Source organism: Pecten maximus, chromosome 10 (genome assembly GCF_902652985.1).
Source record: "Pecten maximus chromosome 10, xPecMax1.1, whole genome shotgun sequence".
Taxonomy (NCBI): domain Eukaryota; kingdom Metazoa; phylum Mollusca; class Bivalvia; order Pectinida; family Pectinidae; genus Pecten; species Pecten maximus.
The window spans coordinates 24978121-24994503 of record NC_047024.1 but is presented as its reverse complement, the minus strand read 5'-3'; the positions used below and the strand labels follow the sequence as shown (position 1 = coordinate 24994503).

At 38.0% G+C, this 16383-nt stretch overlaps 1 protein-coding gene across 1 annotated transcript in view; it reads right to left on the bottom strand.

Annotated features, from left to right (window-relative positions):
* The window catches only part of LOC117335800 (inactive phospholipase C-like protein 2), a 111111-nt gene that overhangs the window by 13386 nt on the left and 81342 nt on the right, over positions 1 to 16383 (bottom strand). Inside the window, 3 exon segments of the mRNA XM_033895992.1 lie at positions 1753 to 1838; positions 4650 to 4767; positions 9256 to 9349. Coding sequence (XP_033751883.1) covers positions 1753 to 1838; positions 4650 to 4767; positions 9256 to 9349 — 298 coding nt within the window.

Below are 16383 nucleotides of genomic sequence, written 5' to 3'. Positions count from 1 at the left end.
AATCTCTCTGGAGGTTGAGGTATTGATTAGCAGAATCGTGCCTTCAGGATGAAACATTGCAGAAAACCTTAAGTAAACCTGAGATTTTCTTCAATATTTCATGTCTTTGTTTAAATCACTTTATTGGTACTTAACACTAAGGATAGGTTCTAGATATAGGCACATGTCCCTGCTTGGCTACTGGTGATGTAGTCATAGGTCCCTGCCCCGACCCCTGCCCCGACCCATGCCCCGTCCCCTGCTTGGCTACTGGTCTGAGCCACTTTATAACCTCACTCTGGGGATAGATGCAAGTGATGTAGTCATAGGTTCCTTCCCCACCCCTGCCCCGTCCCCGTCCCCTGCTTGGCTACTGGTCTGATCCACTTTATAATCTCACTCTGGGGATAGATTCTAGTGATGAAGCCACAGGTTCTTTCCCCACCCCTGCCCCGACACCTGCCCCGACCCCTGCCCCGTCGTCTGCTTTGCTATATGTCTGAGCCACTTTATAACCTCACCCCATGTAGATTCTAGTGATGTAGTCACAGGTCCCTGCCCCAACCCCTGCCCTGTCCCCTGCTTGGCTATTGGTCTAGGTCACTTTACATCCCCACTCTGGGGCTAGATTCCAGTGATGTAGTCACAGGTCCCTGCCCCACCCCTGTAGCTCCCCTGCCCCACCCCTGTCCCTCCCCTGCCCCACCCGTTCCTGTATTATGGCTAATGGGCTGAGCCACTTGATAACCTCCCCCCAGGGATAGATTCTAGTGAATCAGATGTAGTCAAACAGGTCCCCTGCCATCATTATCATTGTTTCATTTTATTGATTCCTCACCCAGGGATAGATTCTAGTGATAGTCACAGATACCCTGCTCAGTCTCGTTTGGCCATTTAATTGAGCTGAGCCACTTTTAACTGATACTACACCCAAGGGATACCTAGATTTAAGAGATATTAACTGGTTATCTCTACATCTCATCCATCACCTCCAAGGTAGATATCACCAACACCTGGCATACCTGAGCAGTCATAATAACCAGAAAATGTCTGAGAAAACGAGAATGTACCTGTGGCCATTTCTATATCTACAGCTGTATGATGCAGTTCAAATAATTTAGTCTATCTTACTCTGAATTTGTATAGAAAGGTTTAATATCTTTTGTAAAATCTTTTGAGATTGCAGATGGTAGACACTTCTGGTGGACATTTGTCCTTGAGGTTGGCTCTAACCTGTATGTCACCTTTATGATGGTTGATTTGACCTTGCCACCCAGAAGTAACAGGACTTTATCAAGCTTGAGAAATTTTAAGTTGAAAGTCCATGTCATTCTTTATAAGTATTGTATGATGGTAGAAAAATTTGTTTAGAAATACAGCCGCTGTAGAAGTGACAAAAATATTTTCTATTAATAGTAATAGCTGTGACCTTAATTAGCCTTGACCTTAGGAATGAAACTCCAAGCCAACCTGAGGTATTCTAATCACTTACTTCCAATTATTTGATTAAAGTCAATTCATAATGAAGACAATGAAATTGAACTGGCTATTATATTATATTATATTATATTATATTATTATACCTTGGGATCATTATAGTATTGTAGGCATTCCTGTATTTGGCCTTTGTTATTTAAATTTGATCAAAATCTATAAAAAAAAAATCCCAATGAAAATCGCAACTTTTGCAGTAACCAATATAGGGGCAATATAAGTCAATTGTTGATATTAAGGTAACTGATAATGGTATAATAATACAGAAAAAAAACTTACAATCAACACACCGACATCCCTTATTGAGAGCCCTAATGTACGCCTCTACACTGGAAGGGCCTTGTAACTGGTCCTTCATTAAATACCTGAAAAATAAAAACGGTAAATCATTTATCACCCCATATTATATACAGCCTGTACAGGTATTTTATATCAAGATAGATTCTGAATGGCTGTACCCCTGTAGCTTTTCCATTATACTCCTCCAACATCAGATTTAGTCATGCTGTTTACTATATAAAAGGGTAAAACAGATCTAGGGTCATTTTATTTATGCATGGAAATAAAAATTTAGGGGAATCAACATTAAAGAAGTCTAGTGGAAACAGAACATATAAAATACTCAAAGATACAACCAATTCGTAATAATACATTAGCTAGCTTCTCGGCTAACTTAGGGTTGTATAAGTTATACAATCATAAATTATGCAGAAGATATAACATATGAATGCATTACATTATCTTGTATAACAGAATTTTGCAAAAAAAAAGTGTATTGATATTTATGTATCATCTTATATCATATAGCATACTCATGTATTATTGTATTTATCTACAAATAAGCCCATGCCTAGTAATAAGCCTGTGTCTAGTAATAAGCCATATGTGTCTGGTAATGAACCCATGCTTGGTAATAAGCCAGTGTCTGGTATTAAGTGTGTGTCTGGTAATAAGTGTGTGTCTGGTAATAAGTGTGTCTGGTAATAAGTCTGTGTCTGGTAATAAGTCTGTGTCTGGTAATAAGTCTGTGTCTGGTAATAAGCACATGCTTGGTAATAAGCCAGTGTCTGGTATTAAGCCAGTGTCTGGTATTAAGCCTGTGTCTGGTAATAAGTGTGTGTCTGGTGTGTCTGGTAATAAGTGTGTGTCTGGTAATAAGTCTGTGTCTGGTAATAAGTCTGTGTCTGGTAATAAGTCTGTGTCTGGTAATAAGCACATGCTTGGTAATAAGCCAGTGTCTGGTATTAAGCCAGTGTCTGGTATTAAGCCTGTGTCTGGTAATAAGTGTGTGTCTGGTGTGTCTGGTAATAAGTCTGTGTCTGGTAATAAGCCAATGTCTGGTAATAAGTCTGTGTCTGGTAATAAGTCTGTGTCTGGTAATAGGTCTATGTCTGGTAATAAGTCTGTGTCTGGTAATAAGTCCATGTCTGGTAATAAGTCCGTGTCTGGTAATAAGCACATGTCTGGTAATAAGCCCATGCCTGGTAATAAGTCTGTGTCTGGTAATAAGCAATTGTGAGCTGGTTATGAAGAAGTGACTTAGTAGTTGTGTCATATCTTGATATACGGTTTGTCGCCCGAGCTTATAACAAGATAAATATACGGTATATAATCCTATATACTTACGTATTATGTGAGCTGGATATATAGTACTTACGTATTATGTGAGCTGACTATAAAGTACTTACGTATTATGTGAGCTGGCTATGAAGTACTTACGTATTATGTGAGCTGACTATAAAGTACTTACGTATTATGTGAGCTGGATATATAGTACTTACGTATTATGTGAGCTGGCTATATAGTACTTACGTATTATGTGAGCTGGATATATAGTACTTACGTATTATGTGAGCTGGATATATAGTACTTACGTATTATGTGAGCTGGCTATAAAGTACTTATGTATTATGTGAGCTGGCTATGAAGTACTTACGTATTATGTGAGCTGGATATATAGTACTTACGTATTATGTGAGCTGACTATAAAGTATTTACGTATTATGTGAGTTGGCTATGAAGTACTTACGTATTATGTGAGCTGGCTATGAAGTACTTACGTATTATGTGAGCTGGCTATGAAGTACTTACGTATTATGTGAGCTGGCTATGAAGTACTTACGTAATATGTGAGCTGGCTATATAGTACTTATGTATTATGTGAGCTGGCTATGAAGTACTTACGTATTATGTGAGCTGGCCATGAAGTACTTACGTATTATGTGAGCTGGCTATGAAGTACTTACGTAATATGTGAGCTGGCCATGAAGTACTTACGTATTATGTGAGCTGGCTATGAAGTACTTACGTATTATGTGAGCTGGCTATGAAGTACTTACGTATTATGTGAGCTGGCCATGAAGTACTTACGTATTATGTGAGCTGGCTATGAAGTACTTACGTAATATGTGAGCTGGCTATATAGTACTTATGTATTATGTGAGCTGGCTATGAAGTACTTACATATTATGTGAGCTGGCCATGAAGTACTTACGTATTATGTGAGCTGGCTATGAAGTACTTACATATTATGTGAGCTGGCCATGAAGTACTTACGTATTATGTGAGCTGGCTATGAAGTACTTACGTATTATGTGAGCTGGCTATGAAGTACTTACATATTATGTGAGCTGGCTATGAAGTACTTACATATTATGTGAGCTGGCTATGAAGTACTTACGTATTATGTGAGCTGGCCATGAAGTACTTACGTATTATGTGAGCTGGCCATGAAGTACTTACATATTATGTGAGCTGGCTATGAAGTACTTACGTATTATGTGAGCTGGCTATGAAGTACTTACGTATTATGTGAGCTGGCTATGAAGTACTTACGTATTATGTTAGCTGGCTATAAAGTACTTACGTATTATGTGAGCTGGCTATAAAGTACTTACGTATTATGTGAGCTGGCTATGAAGTACTTACGTATTATGTGAGCTGGCTATGAAGTACTTACGTATTATGTGAGCTGGCTATGAAGTACTTACGTATTATGTGAGCTGGCCATGAAGTACTTACGTATTATGTGAGCTGGCTATGAAGTACTTACGTATTATGTGAGCTGGCTATGAAGTACTTACGTATTATGTGAGCTGGCTATGAAGTACTTACGTATTATGTGAGCTGGCCATGAAGTTCTTACGTATTATGTGAGCTGGCTATGAAGTACTTACGTATTATGTGAGCTGGCTATAAAGTAGTGACTTAGTGGTTGTGTCATATCTTGACATACAGATTGTTGTTCCATATCAAATATATCACATTCTCCTGATAGAAGGTAGTCTGTAAAACCTGTAAAAAAAAAAAAAAAACATCAAAGAACTAGAACAATAATCAGAAAGACTAATAGAATCTTTCACCCCTCGGGGGTGAGACAGGCGAATCTCAACCCAAGGGGAAGATTCTTAAGTTGCCAAACACGAGGCTTGCCGAGTGTTTGGCAGCTTAATTATCTTATCCCCAAGTGTTGAGATCCCCCTGTCTCACTTCTATGAGGGTGAATGAATTTTTTTACTCTGTTTACCCTCTTATGTATCTTATGCGGATATTACATCAACGCAAGATAATGTTGATGTGACATTACTGAATTGTTGGCCTGACGTCATTGAATTGTTGCCATGACGTCATTGTATTGGTGCCGTGACATCATACAATTGTTGAGAATGTGCAAAGTGCATTTGTAGCTAGTCTCAACTCTAGGATAAAATTGTGGATATCCCTGTCCAGGGTAAGAGAAAGGAATGTCCCGGCTCATATGCCACAATTCCATGCACTCTTTAACCTTGACAACCACAATAAGGTGTAGAACTCGATGTTATGATACAACGGTTTAGAATATGAACCAAATCTTTGAGGGGTTCTCAAGATATGTCCTTTATTCAGGAAGGGGTATGGGTAACACTGTATCCCCGCCCACCCCCACAAGGTCATTCAATGCTATGTACTGGGGCCCCTAAGTCGTTCATCACCAAGGTCGTTCAATGCTACATAATATAATACATAGAAAGAACAATACAAAGAAAATGAGATCCAACGTCCGGTGTAGGTAGTTCTATGCGTCCGATAGTCTCCCTAGGATGGATTCCTCATGGAATACACGAGTCCGGTACATAAAAAGTGTGTAAGTAAAGATGACCAGACAACATCCGCAGGAAGATCTTCAACTGGTTTAATGGTTTACATGTTTCGGCATACTAGGTATGCCGTCCTCAGAGGGTTAGGACGGCATACCTAGTATGCCGAAACATGTAAACCATTAAACCAGTTGAAGATCTTCCTGCGGATGTTGTCTGGTCATCTTTACTTATTATTATAAATAGAACAAGTAATGTAATGATTATCATTAACATGATAAAAATAATTACTTCAACAGTTAACATAATATGATATAGATCAACATGCAATGTATATCGTGATGAAATAATTATCAAGTGGAATTTCTGCTCCAAGTGTATAATCATATTGGGAGAACTAATACTGCATCAACTCGCTCAGACATACCAGGTCATCTGAATAAACGCTTGTATCTTGGCAACAGAAGATTAATTAGTCCCTTGATCTTTTAAAAACTTGACATTAATACTGATGATAATAAGGTTTTATTTCCGTATATTGATTTTCCAATTACATCATTGCTAATGGAACATCTTTCTTATAAGGTTTTGATATCTTTCTAGCTGTTATGAAGATTTTCTTTCGAATAAGCGTCTTTGAAAGCCTGGGGAAAGCAATATTCTCCCAAAGTGGGACTAAATTTATTTGAATTAACTCTTTGCTTCTCTAGAGGATTCCATTAAAAGCTGTAAGTTTCTGCAGCTCTGATGTGGAATGACTGTACCATTTAAAGCTCCCAGTGTGGCCCTTAATTTGGTGATCCGATAATGAAGAGTTATTCGGAAATCCTATTGGGATTTTCTTATTGGAAAAACTTTACTGTGTGAATTGGAAAATTATACACTGCTCTCAAATAAAAAAATCTATACAAAACCCAACGTGTGAAAGTTGTCGGCCATCTATGCAACCAGATCTAGTTTGTATAAATAATAACTTCTAAGGAATAGGGATGATACTATTGTCCCAAACGTTGGTGGCGCCAATGTTTTCTCCATTGTGATGCATTTCATCCCTTGGGGTGATAACGGCCTATCATTAACTGCCTGTTTCATGGGCAATATAAACAAATTTAATCCAATCTTGGGCATTTCAAAGCCAGTTTTATTCCAATTACCCACATGTATGTTCAATGATTCATTTTTCTCAATCGGATAATAGTTTTGGCATTTTTTTACAGAAATTTCAAACCTGATGCAAGTATGAATAGAGAATTCTCAGAATCAGGATTGGCAAATGACACGCAACGAACGGAATAGCATCTTGAAATATGAGTCTAGCAACAATAACAATATATGCTGAATCATGACTTTAAAATTACATCATATAACTATTTAAACCTTCAGTGTTGCTATAGGGGCAAAAAATATGGAAATAAAAAAAAGAAGTCAGAAAAATAAAAACACACAAATATTAAAAGATGGAATGGAAAGTGTGTTAAACTTGTAATTTGAATATTTTTTTGATTCAAGTTAATTTAAGTAACTTTTTTAAATATAGTTTTAGATATTGAATATTTTAAAAATACAGGAAATATCTAGTGTGTCATTATTCTGGAGAATTGAGAATGTAGGATATGTTCATAAAACATTTCTTATAATGAACATAATATAAATATATTTCTTTAATCAATGTAACTGCCAAAAATTAATGCAGTTATGTTGTATAAAAGGTGGATATCCTGATTTGTAAAAATTCTGAAATAAAATTCATGATTTTGTTTTTTTTTGTTTCAATGAACTTTCAATGAACTATGTCTTTTAGCCGGAAACGGTCACTTGTACTCATGAAGTCACATGACCAGGTCCGATTAGCAGTGGGAAATTTGACTTCGGAATACAATAACACTGTGGCAGGTTAAATATCATATAAATCAATTTCAAACCAGAAATATAAGTAAAACCATTTTTAAAAACAAAAAAATCTACCCCATTTGTAGAGACATTGGTTCATTTAATCATGAAATTTTTTTCATACCACTATGAAACTAAAAAATAATTGACATCAATGCTGAAAATTAATTTTTGAAATTGATTATCAAAACACTAACATGTTTTATGTACGATTTAACTGATCTTATAATGGATTCTTTTTTCACAAATCCATACACAACATCAATGGCCGTATTGCGACGTCACATTTTTCGTGCCATTTTCGATTTTTTTTTTATTGAAGTATGAAAAAAAAAATCTCAACCAATCAGAAAGTCGCATTCTGCTTACAAACAATGGAAAATTAATTATTATCAGAATAAAGTAATATTTTCATGAAAAAAAAATACCAAAGGAAAAAAATATTGGATTCAGGAACAGAAAAGAGGCGACTACTAGCACAACAATGAAATTATTTAACAGCGTGTCTCGAGAGTATCGCCACCATGTCAGGTGAAATGCAGATATTGGAATTACAACTGACACAACAACATGTGTAGAAGCTTGTTGTCATCAATAATCAACAGGTTAATCCTGGAGGAGGGAGTGACCCTACACATCAGTAACACACTATTGTGGATACACGGCTCTCTGTCTAATGCTCCATGTCACCGATACAGTGTATCATTGTATGTTAATATTCATTTTACAGAAGAACCATAGATATCAATGATCTACAGATACATGTAGATAGCTATAAATTGTTCTGTTATGTGTTGTGTGAATGTTATCAAATAATGTTGCTAAGATTTAAAAATTTTAAAAGTTTTTATACATGTATTCATTTTGTGATTCGATGACGTAGACACTTGTGAGAGTACATGTATAATTATTTTTTATAGCGATATTTCATTAAAATTCTTCAAATTGTTTTTTTTTTATATATATATCAGCACAGATTTTAAAAATGTAAAAATCTGACAGCTGTATGGTCAGTTAAGACACTGAAGTCATCAAATACCAGAGTCTGTATGGCTGACCATGTGTATGCCCCATATACGATGGTATACCTGGAATTCATTTGTTCTATTTTTAGAAATAGTGTCCTTCACCTTTACCACATGTTATTTCAGACCTCTGGATAACCTTTTACATATTATTTAAGCATTGATGTCATTTTTTTTTAGTTTCATCGGGGTATGAAACAAATTTTGTTTGCAAACTGTATGAATCCGCGTAGCCATTCTCAGAATTTCGTTCATAGAAGAATGAAAAGAATTTTTCGACCAATCACATTTGAGTATTTACCATGAAAACAAAGAAAAATTAATTATGGAAAAATAATGACGATCTAAAAATTCATCATGAAGAAACTAAAACTGGAGAGACACGGATCAACAGACATGGATGGACAGACATGGATGGACAGATACAGATGGACAGATACAGATGAACAGACATGGATGGACAGACATGGATGGACAGATACAGATGAACAGACATGGATGGGCAGATACACATGGACAGAAATGGATGGACAGATACACATGGATTGACATGGATGGACAGATACACATGGATTGACATGGATGGACAAGAAAAAAAGAAAAGAGCACAGTATTCACATGGGAGGTCCTTAAATTAAATGTTCATGATACACATCATCTGTCAGAAATTTATATTTCGTAGAATCCACCAGACAGGTTCTGACAAGTAACATCCTCAAACCACATACCACTGTACATATTCAAATTAGTCATCAATTTTAATCCACAAAATTAATTACAACATAACTTACCATCAATACCAAGATGTCCTTTCAATTTGCCATCTTTGGAAGGTTCAAATTTATTAATAATTTCCAAACACTTTTCTTTAGTTACTTTCTGCATCTGTAAAACAAACAGAAATGTGTGTCAACAATTTAAAGCAATTACTGAATATGTATCTAAGTAATTACTAAATATGTATCTAAGTAATTACTAAATATGTATCTATGTAATTACTAAATATGTATCTAACTAATTACTAAATATGTATCTAAGTAATTACTAAATATGTATATATGTAATTACTAAATATGTATCTATGTAATTACTAAATATGTATCTTAGTAATTACTAAATATGCATCTATGTAATTACTAAATATGTATCTAAGTAATTACTAAATATGTATCTATGTAATTACTAAATATGTATCAAAGTAATTACTAAAAAAATTAATCTTTAGCACAAAGAGCAATTGAAAAATTTGTTCGCAAGCTTTTCAAAAATGTCTAAAACAGACATTTTTTGAAGCTTGAAAATACAGTTTTTGAAGGCAGTTTGTATTAGGATGAACATTTTATCAAATTATATTGGATGTAGTAATGAATTTCATCCTCATTAATAAACTTAACATCAATGTTGTAGACCCATATCTTGTCCATGTCATACTCGCCAACTTCTTGACAATGGGGGAAACTGTGTACATTTTAATTTTAAAGCTCAAGCAAAATTGAACATTCATATTTACAAAGGAATACCTTCAGACAGTCTGAATGAGAAAAATAATACCCAGATACATAACTTCAGGGTGAATCTATAAAATGTATAAAGATTCAATGAAATAGTCCCAACAAGTTCATGAGAAGTTGTCCGACAATGATTTCTAAAAAGGGGGTGAAAGTGAGAGAATGATATCTAGATGCATAACTTTAGGGCCAGTTACGGTCTGTATCATGTTTCATTGTAACTCAGGTCACCATGCAGGTGAAGGAGTTGTCAGAATAATCTGGACACAGGGTGATTTGATCATGTATTCCTTCCATCCAACTTACGTTTGCGAGGGAATTATGAACTGACAATATACACCACAAAATCAATGAACTATTACTGATGCATGCATGTTTTAAGTTATATCAAGTTACTGTTTTAAAGTTATGCCTATTGAAAATGTTGCACTCACTTGACCTTTGACCTTGAAATTGAATGTTGCAGTGATCCAATTATTGTACAGTTCAGAGTCTGCGGGTGATTTATTCATGCTTAAAATTTCATCAAGATATCTTTTACTGTTCAAATGCAATGCCCCTGGACAAAATTGTTATGAAAATTTTGCACTTAAATGACCTTTGATCTTGAAATGAATGTCACAGTGAGCCGATTATAGTACACTGCACAGTGCCCGTGGGTGGTGCATAAATGATTCAAGGTTCGTTAAGGTATATTTTTACCTGTTTATTAGAAAGGAGAAAAATAACTATAAACTTTGCTATGACTTCCCCCTGCAGAGAACAGATTGCTGTACAGACTCCGTATTAATGTTTACTGTGTATATATACCGACATATATTGTAACTGACTACTACGGATGATGTACATCCTGTTGATATGTCAGAATAGGACAATATTTCGATCCAACATCATAGATAGAAATAGCGAGATATGAGAAAATGTGTTGTTAAGTACAGAAGCATGCTGGGCTAGCTTTGGTGTGTGGCGGTAATCAGTGGTGACATTTATGTCACGGCACCCCTCGTCCCCGGGGACCCTGATTACGTCTGGGTGGCAATACGAGACCACAAATTATCACCTGTCTGGCCTCCACAAAAAAAATTACTCATCAAGTTCATCCTGCACACAAAATACATATGATTGGGCAGTAAGCTGGACAGCATTACCATTGTTGTTTCGGTGTAAGGTGGAATTATCATTCTGATTGGCTAGACAGTGTAGAAGCTTCGGAATGGAACTTTCACATTCCTTTTGAAGATCCAAATCCGGATGATAATTTCAAAGCATACAGCAATCTTTCTAATTAAAGAAGACCAAACTCTTCTGTATAAACATGGCAGTCTAGACAGTTCAACTGTTTTCTTCAGATTTAAAATTACCTTAAGAAACAAAATCAATATTTTTCTAATGCTTCAGAGTCGGGGCAATTTCACTACACAACAAGTTTAAACGAGCGTGAGAACAAATCCAAAACATGATTCATATACATGTAGAAAACCGTCAACTTAAATCTATAAATACTGACCTACAGTACTCTTGGAAATAAAAAGTCTTCAAAAGGGTCATAAAACAGATTAAAACCTTCCAACACATATTGACAAAAAGTCTATTTCAGCTTAAAAGATTAAAGAAAAAAAAAAAAACTGTTACTGATTTGATGACTTGCAGCGTTTTGTTCATACGTGATTTTGCCTTGTCCTGACAATACAGGGCTGGGGAATATCTACTGGTTCCCTATGTGAGATCATTAGTGATTTTACCTATAGCCCTGACAATACAGGGCTGGGGAATATCTACTGGTTCCCTTTATGAGATCGTTAGTGATTTTGCCTTGTCCTGACAATACAGGGCTGGGGAATATCTACTGGTTCCCTATGTGAGATCGTTAGTGATTTTGCCTATAGTCCTGACAATACAGGGCTAGGGAATATCTACTGGTTCCCTATGTGAGATCGTTAGTGATTTTGCCTTGCCCTGACAATACAGGGCTGGGGAATATCTACTGGCTCCCTATGTGAGATCTTTAGTGATTTTGCCTATAGCCCTGACAATACAGGACTGGGGAATATCTACTGGTTCCCTATGTGAGATCTTTAGTGATTTTACCTATAGCCCTGACAATACAGGGCTGGGGAATATCTACTGGTTCCCTATGTGAGATCTTTAGTGATTTTACCTATAGCCCTGACAATACAGGGCTGGGGAATATCTACTGGTTCCCTATGTGAGATCTTTAGTGATTTTGCCTATAGCCCTGACAATACAGGGCTGGGGAATATCTACTGGTTCCCTATGTGAGATCTTTAGTGATTTTACCTATAGCCCTGACAATACAGGGCTGGGGAATATCTACTGGTTCCCTATGTGAGATCATTAGTGATTTTACCTATAGTCCTGACAATACAGGGCTGGGGAATATCTACTGGTTCCCTATGTGAGATCATTAGTGATTTTACCTATAGCCCTGACAATACAGGGCTGGGGAATATCTACTGGTTCCCTATGTGAGATCATTAGTGATTTTACCTATAGTCCTGACAATACAGGGCTGGGGAATATCTACTGGTTCCCTATGTGAGATCGTTAGTGAATTTGCCTTGTCCTGACAATACAGGGCTGGGGAATATCTACTGGTTCCCTATGTGAGATCGTTAGTGATTTTGCCTATAGCCCTGACAATACAGGGCTGGGGAATATCTACTGGTTCCCTATGTGAGATCAGTAGTGATTTTGCCTATAGCCCTGACAATACAGGGCTAGGGAATATCTACTGGCTCCCTATGTGAGATCTTTAGTGATTTTACCTATAGCCCTGACAATATAGGGCTGGGGAATATCTACTGGCTCCCTATGTGAGATCTTTAGTGATTTTGCCTATAGCCCTGACAATACAGGACTGGGGAATATCTACTGGTTCCCTATGTGAGATCTTTAGTGATTTTGCCTTGTCCTGACAATACAGGGCTGGGGAATATCTACTGGTTCCCTATGTGAGATCAGTAGTGATTTTGCCTATAGCCCTGACAATACAGGGCTGGGGAATATCTACTGGCTCCCTATGTGAGATCGTTAGTGATTTTGCCTATAGCCCTGACAATACAGGGCTGGGGAATATCTACTGGCTCCCTATGTGAGATCTTTAGTGATTTTGCCTATAGCCCTGACAATACAGGGCTGGGGAATATCTACTGGTCCCCTATGTGAGATCGTTAGTGATTTTGCCTATAGCCCTGACAATACAGGGCTGGGGAATATCTACTGGCTCCCTATGTGAGATCGTTAGTGATTTTGCCTATAGTCCTGACAATACAGGGCTGGGGAATATCTACTGGTTCTCTATGTGAGATCTTTAGTGATTTTGCCTATAGCCCTGACAATACAGGGCTGGGGAATATCTACTGGTCCCCTATGTGAAATCTTTAGTGATTTTACCTATAGCCCTGACAATACAGGGCTGGGGAATATCTACTGGCTCCCTATGTGAGATCTTTAGTGATTTTACCTATAGCCCTGACAATACAGGGCTGGGGAATATCTACTGGTTCCCTATGTGAGATCAGTAGTGATTTTGCCTATAGTCCTGACAATACAGGGCTGGGGAATATCTACTGGTTCCCTATGTGAGATCTTTAGTGATTTTACCTATAGCCCTGACAATACAGGGCTGGGGAATATCTACTGGCTCCCTATGTGAGATCTTTAGTGATTTTACCTATAGCCCTGACAATACAGGGCTGGGGAATATCTACTGGCTCCCTATGTGAGATCTTTAGTGATTTTGCCTATAGCCCTGACAATACAGGGCTGGGGAATATCTACTGGTTCCCTATGTGAGATCTTTAGTGATTTTGCCTATAGTCCTGACAATACAGGGCTGGGGAATATCTACTGGTTCCCTATGTGAGATCTTTAGTGATTTTACCTATAGCCCTGACAATACAGGGCTGGGGAATATCTACTGGTTCCCTATGTGAGATCTTTAGTGATTTTGCCTATAGCCCTGACAATACAGGGCTGGGGAATATCTACTGGTTCCCTATGTGAGATCTTTAGTGATTTTACCTATAGCCCTGACAATACAGGGCTGGGGAATATCTACTGGTTCCCTATGTGAGATCATTAGTGATTTTACCTATAGTCCTGACAATACAGGGCTGGGGAATATCTACTGGTTCCCTATGTGAGATCATTAGTGATTTTACCTATAGCCCTGACAATACAGGGCTGGGGAATATCTACTGGTTCCCTATGTGAGATCATTAGTGATTTTACCTATAGTCCTGACAATACAGGGCTGGGGAATATCTACTGGTTCCCTATGTGAGATCGTTAGTGAATTTGCCTTGTCCTGACAATACAGGGCTGGGGAATATCTACTGATTCCCTTTATGAGATCTTCAGGTAATCTACTAAACCCTTTGTCACTATGGTCTGTCACTAACGTTTTAGCTCAAATACAATAATATCCCTGAGTAATATAAGGGTAATTTCTCTGGCCCCATGCTGGACTCTCTGGCTACATAGCTAGGCGGGGAAATGTGTTGTTGGCACAGACGACACCTTAGCAATACCTACATTTATGCTTGTCGTTATTGGTAGTGAATAATGAAGGACTTATATTACAATGTCTGACTGGCTCAATCAAGCAAACATTCGGTCAAAAAAGTTTTCATCCTGATCAGGAAATGTATGATACCTACAATGTGTAAGAAAACCACCCAAGGATGATGGAGATGTTGATTCATACAGAAAACCAACTGAAGCCAAAAGAGATGTTTTTGCTAAACTCTTTATACAACAGTTTGTTTGTTTGTATGCTGGATTTATCATCTCATAAACAGCCAGGGTCATTTTGAGCTGGGGTCTCCTTGTAGTAGTTGGTGACTACCTTACTGACAAACATACTGGAGACCCATCGTAGGTCATCCAGAGCAATAAGGGTAAAAGGTCTTGCCCAAGGACACAACCACGACAGCACTGACCAGACTGTTTCTCAGCTTCCCAAAAACACAGCCACAGGTAGGGAGTGTCGATCCTGACACCTTGGATCTTCATCTGAGGCTATGTGACGTGGTACTCTAACTGACTGAGCTATTGAAGCTCCATTACACAACAAGATCCTGTTTAAACAATCAAAACCACCATATTTATCCTTAAGTAAACCCAGGAACAAACATGCAGACTTGTAACTCCAAACAGATAGTGGGTTTATTGAAAGACATTGCACTGTTACCATTCTTCCTGACATTCAATAGACTTAGGTGAGCTTACTTCCAGGACATGTAGTCCATGACTAGAGACAGTGTAGTCCATGACCAGAGACAGTCTAGTCCATGACCAGAGACAGTCTAGTCCATGACTAAAGACAGTGTAGTCCATGACCAGAGACAGTGTAGTCCATGACCAGAGACAGTGTAGTCCATGACCAGAGACAGTGTAGTCCATGACTAAGACAGTGTAGTCCATGACTAGATTACATAGTAGTCCATGACTAGAGACAGTGTAGGCCATGACTAGATTACATAGTAGTCCATGACTAGAGACAGTGTAGTCCATGACTAGAGTCAGTGTAGGCCATGACTAGAGACAGTCTAGTCCATGACCAGAGACAGTGTAGTCCATGACCAGAGACAGTGTAGTCCATGACCGGAGACAGTGTAGTCCATGACTAAAGACAGTGTAGTCCATGACTAAAGACAGTGTAGTCCATGACTAGAGACAGTGTAGTCCATGACTAGAGACAGTGTAGTCCATGACCAGAGACAGTGTAGTCTATGACTAGAGACAGTGTAGTCCATGACTAGAGACAGTGTAGTCCATGACTAGAGACAGTGTAGTCCATGACCAGAGACAGTGTAGTCCATGACCAGAGACAGTCTAGTCCATGACTAGATTACATAGTAGTCCATGACTAGAGACAGTGTAGTCCATGACTAAAGACAGTGTAGTCCATGACTAGAGACAGTGTAGTCCATGACCAGAGACAGTGTAGTCCATGACCAGTGACAGTGTAGTCCATGACTAGAGACAGTGTAGTCCATGACGAGAGACAGTGTAGTCCATGACCAGAGACAGTGTAGTCCATGACTAGAGACAGTGTAGTCCATGACTAGAGACAGTGTAGTCCATGACTAGAGAGAGACAGTGTAGTCCATGACTAGAGACAGTGTAGTCCATGACTAGAGACAGTGTAGTCCATGACTAGAGACAGTGTAGTCCATGACTAGAGACAGTCTAGTCCATGACCAGAGACAGTCTAGTCCATGACTAGAGACAGTGTAGTCCATGACTAGAGACAGTGTAGTCCATGACAGGAGACAGTGTAGTTCATGACAGGAGACAGTGTAGTCCATGACTGGAGACAGTGTAGTCCATGACCAGAGACAGTCTAGTCCATGACTAGAGACAGTGTAGTCCATGACTAGAGAC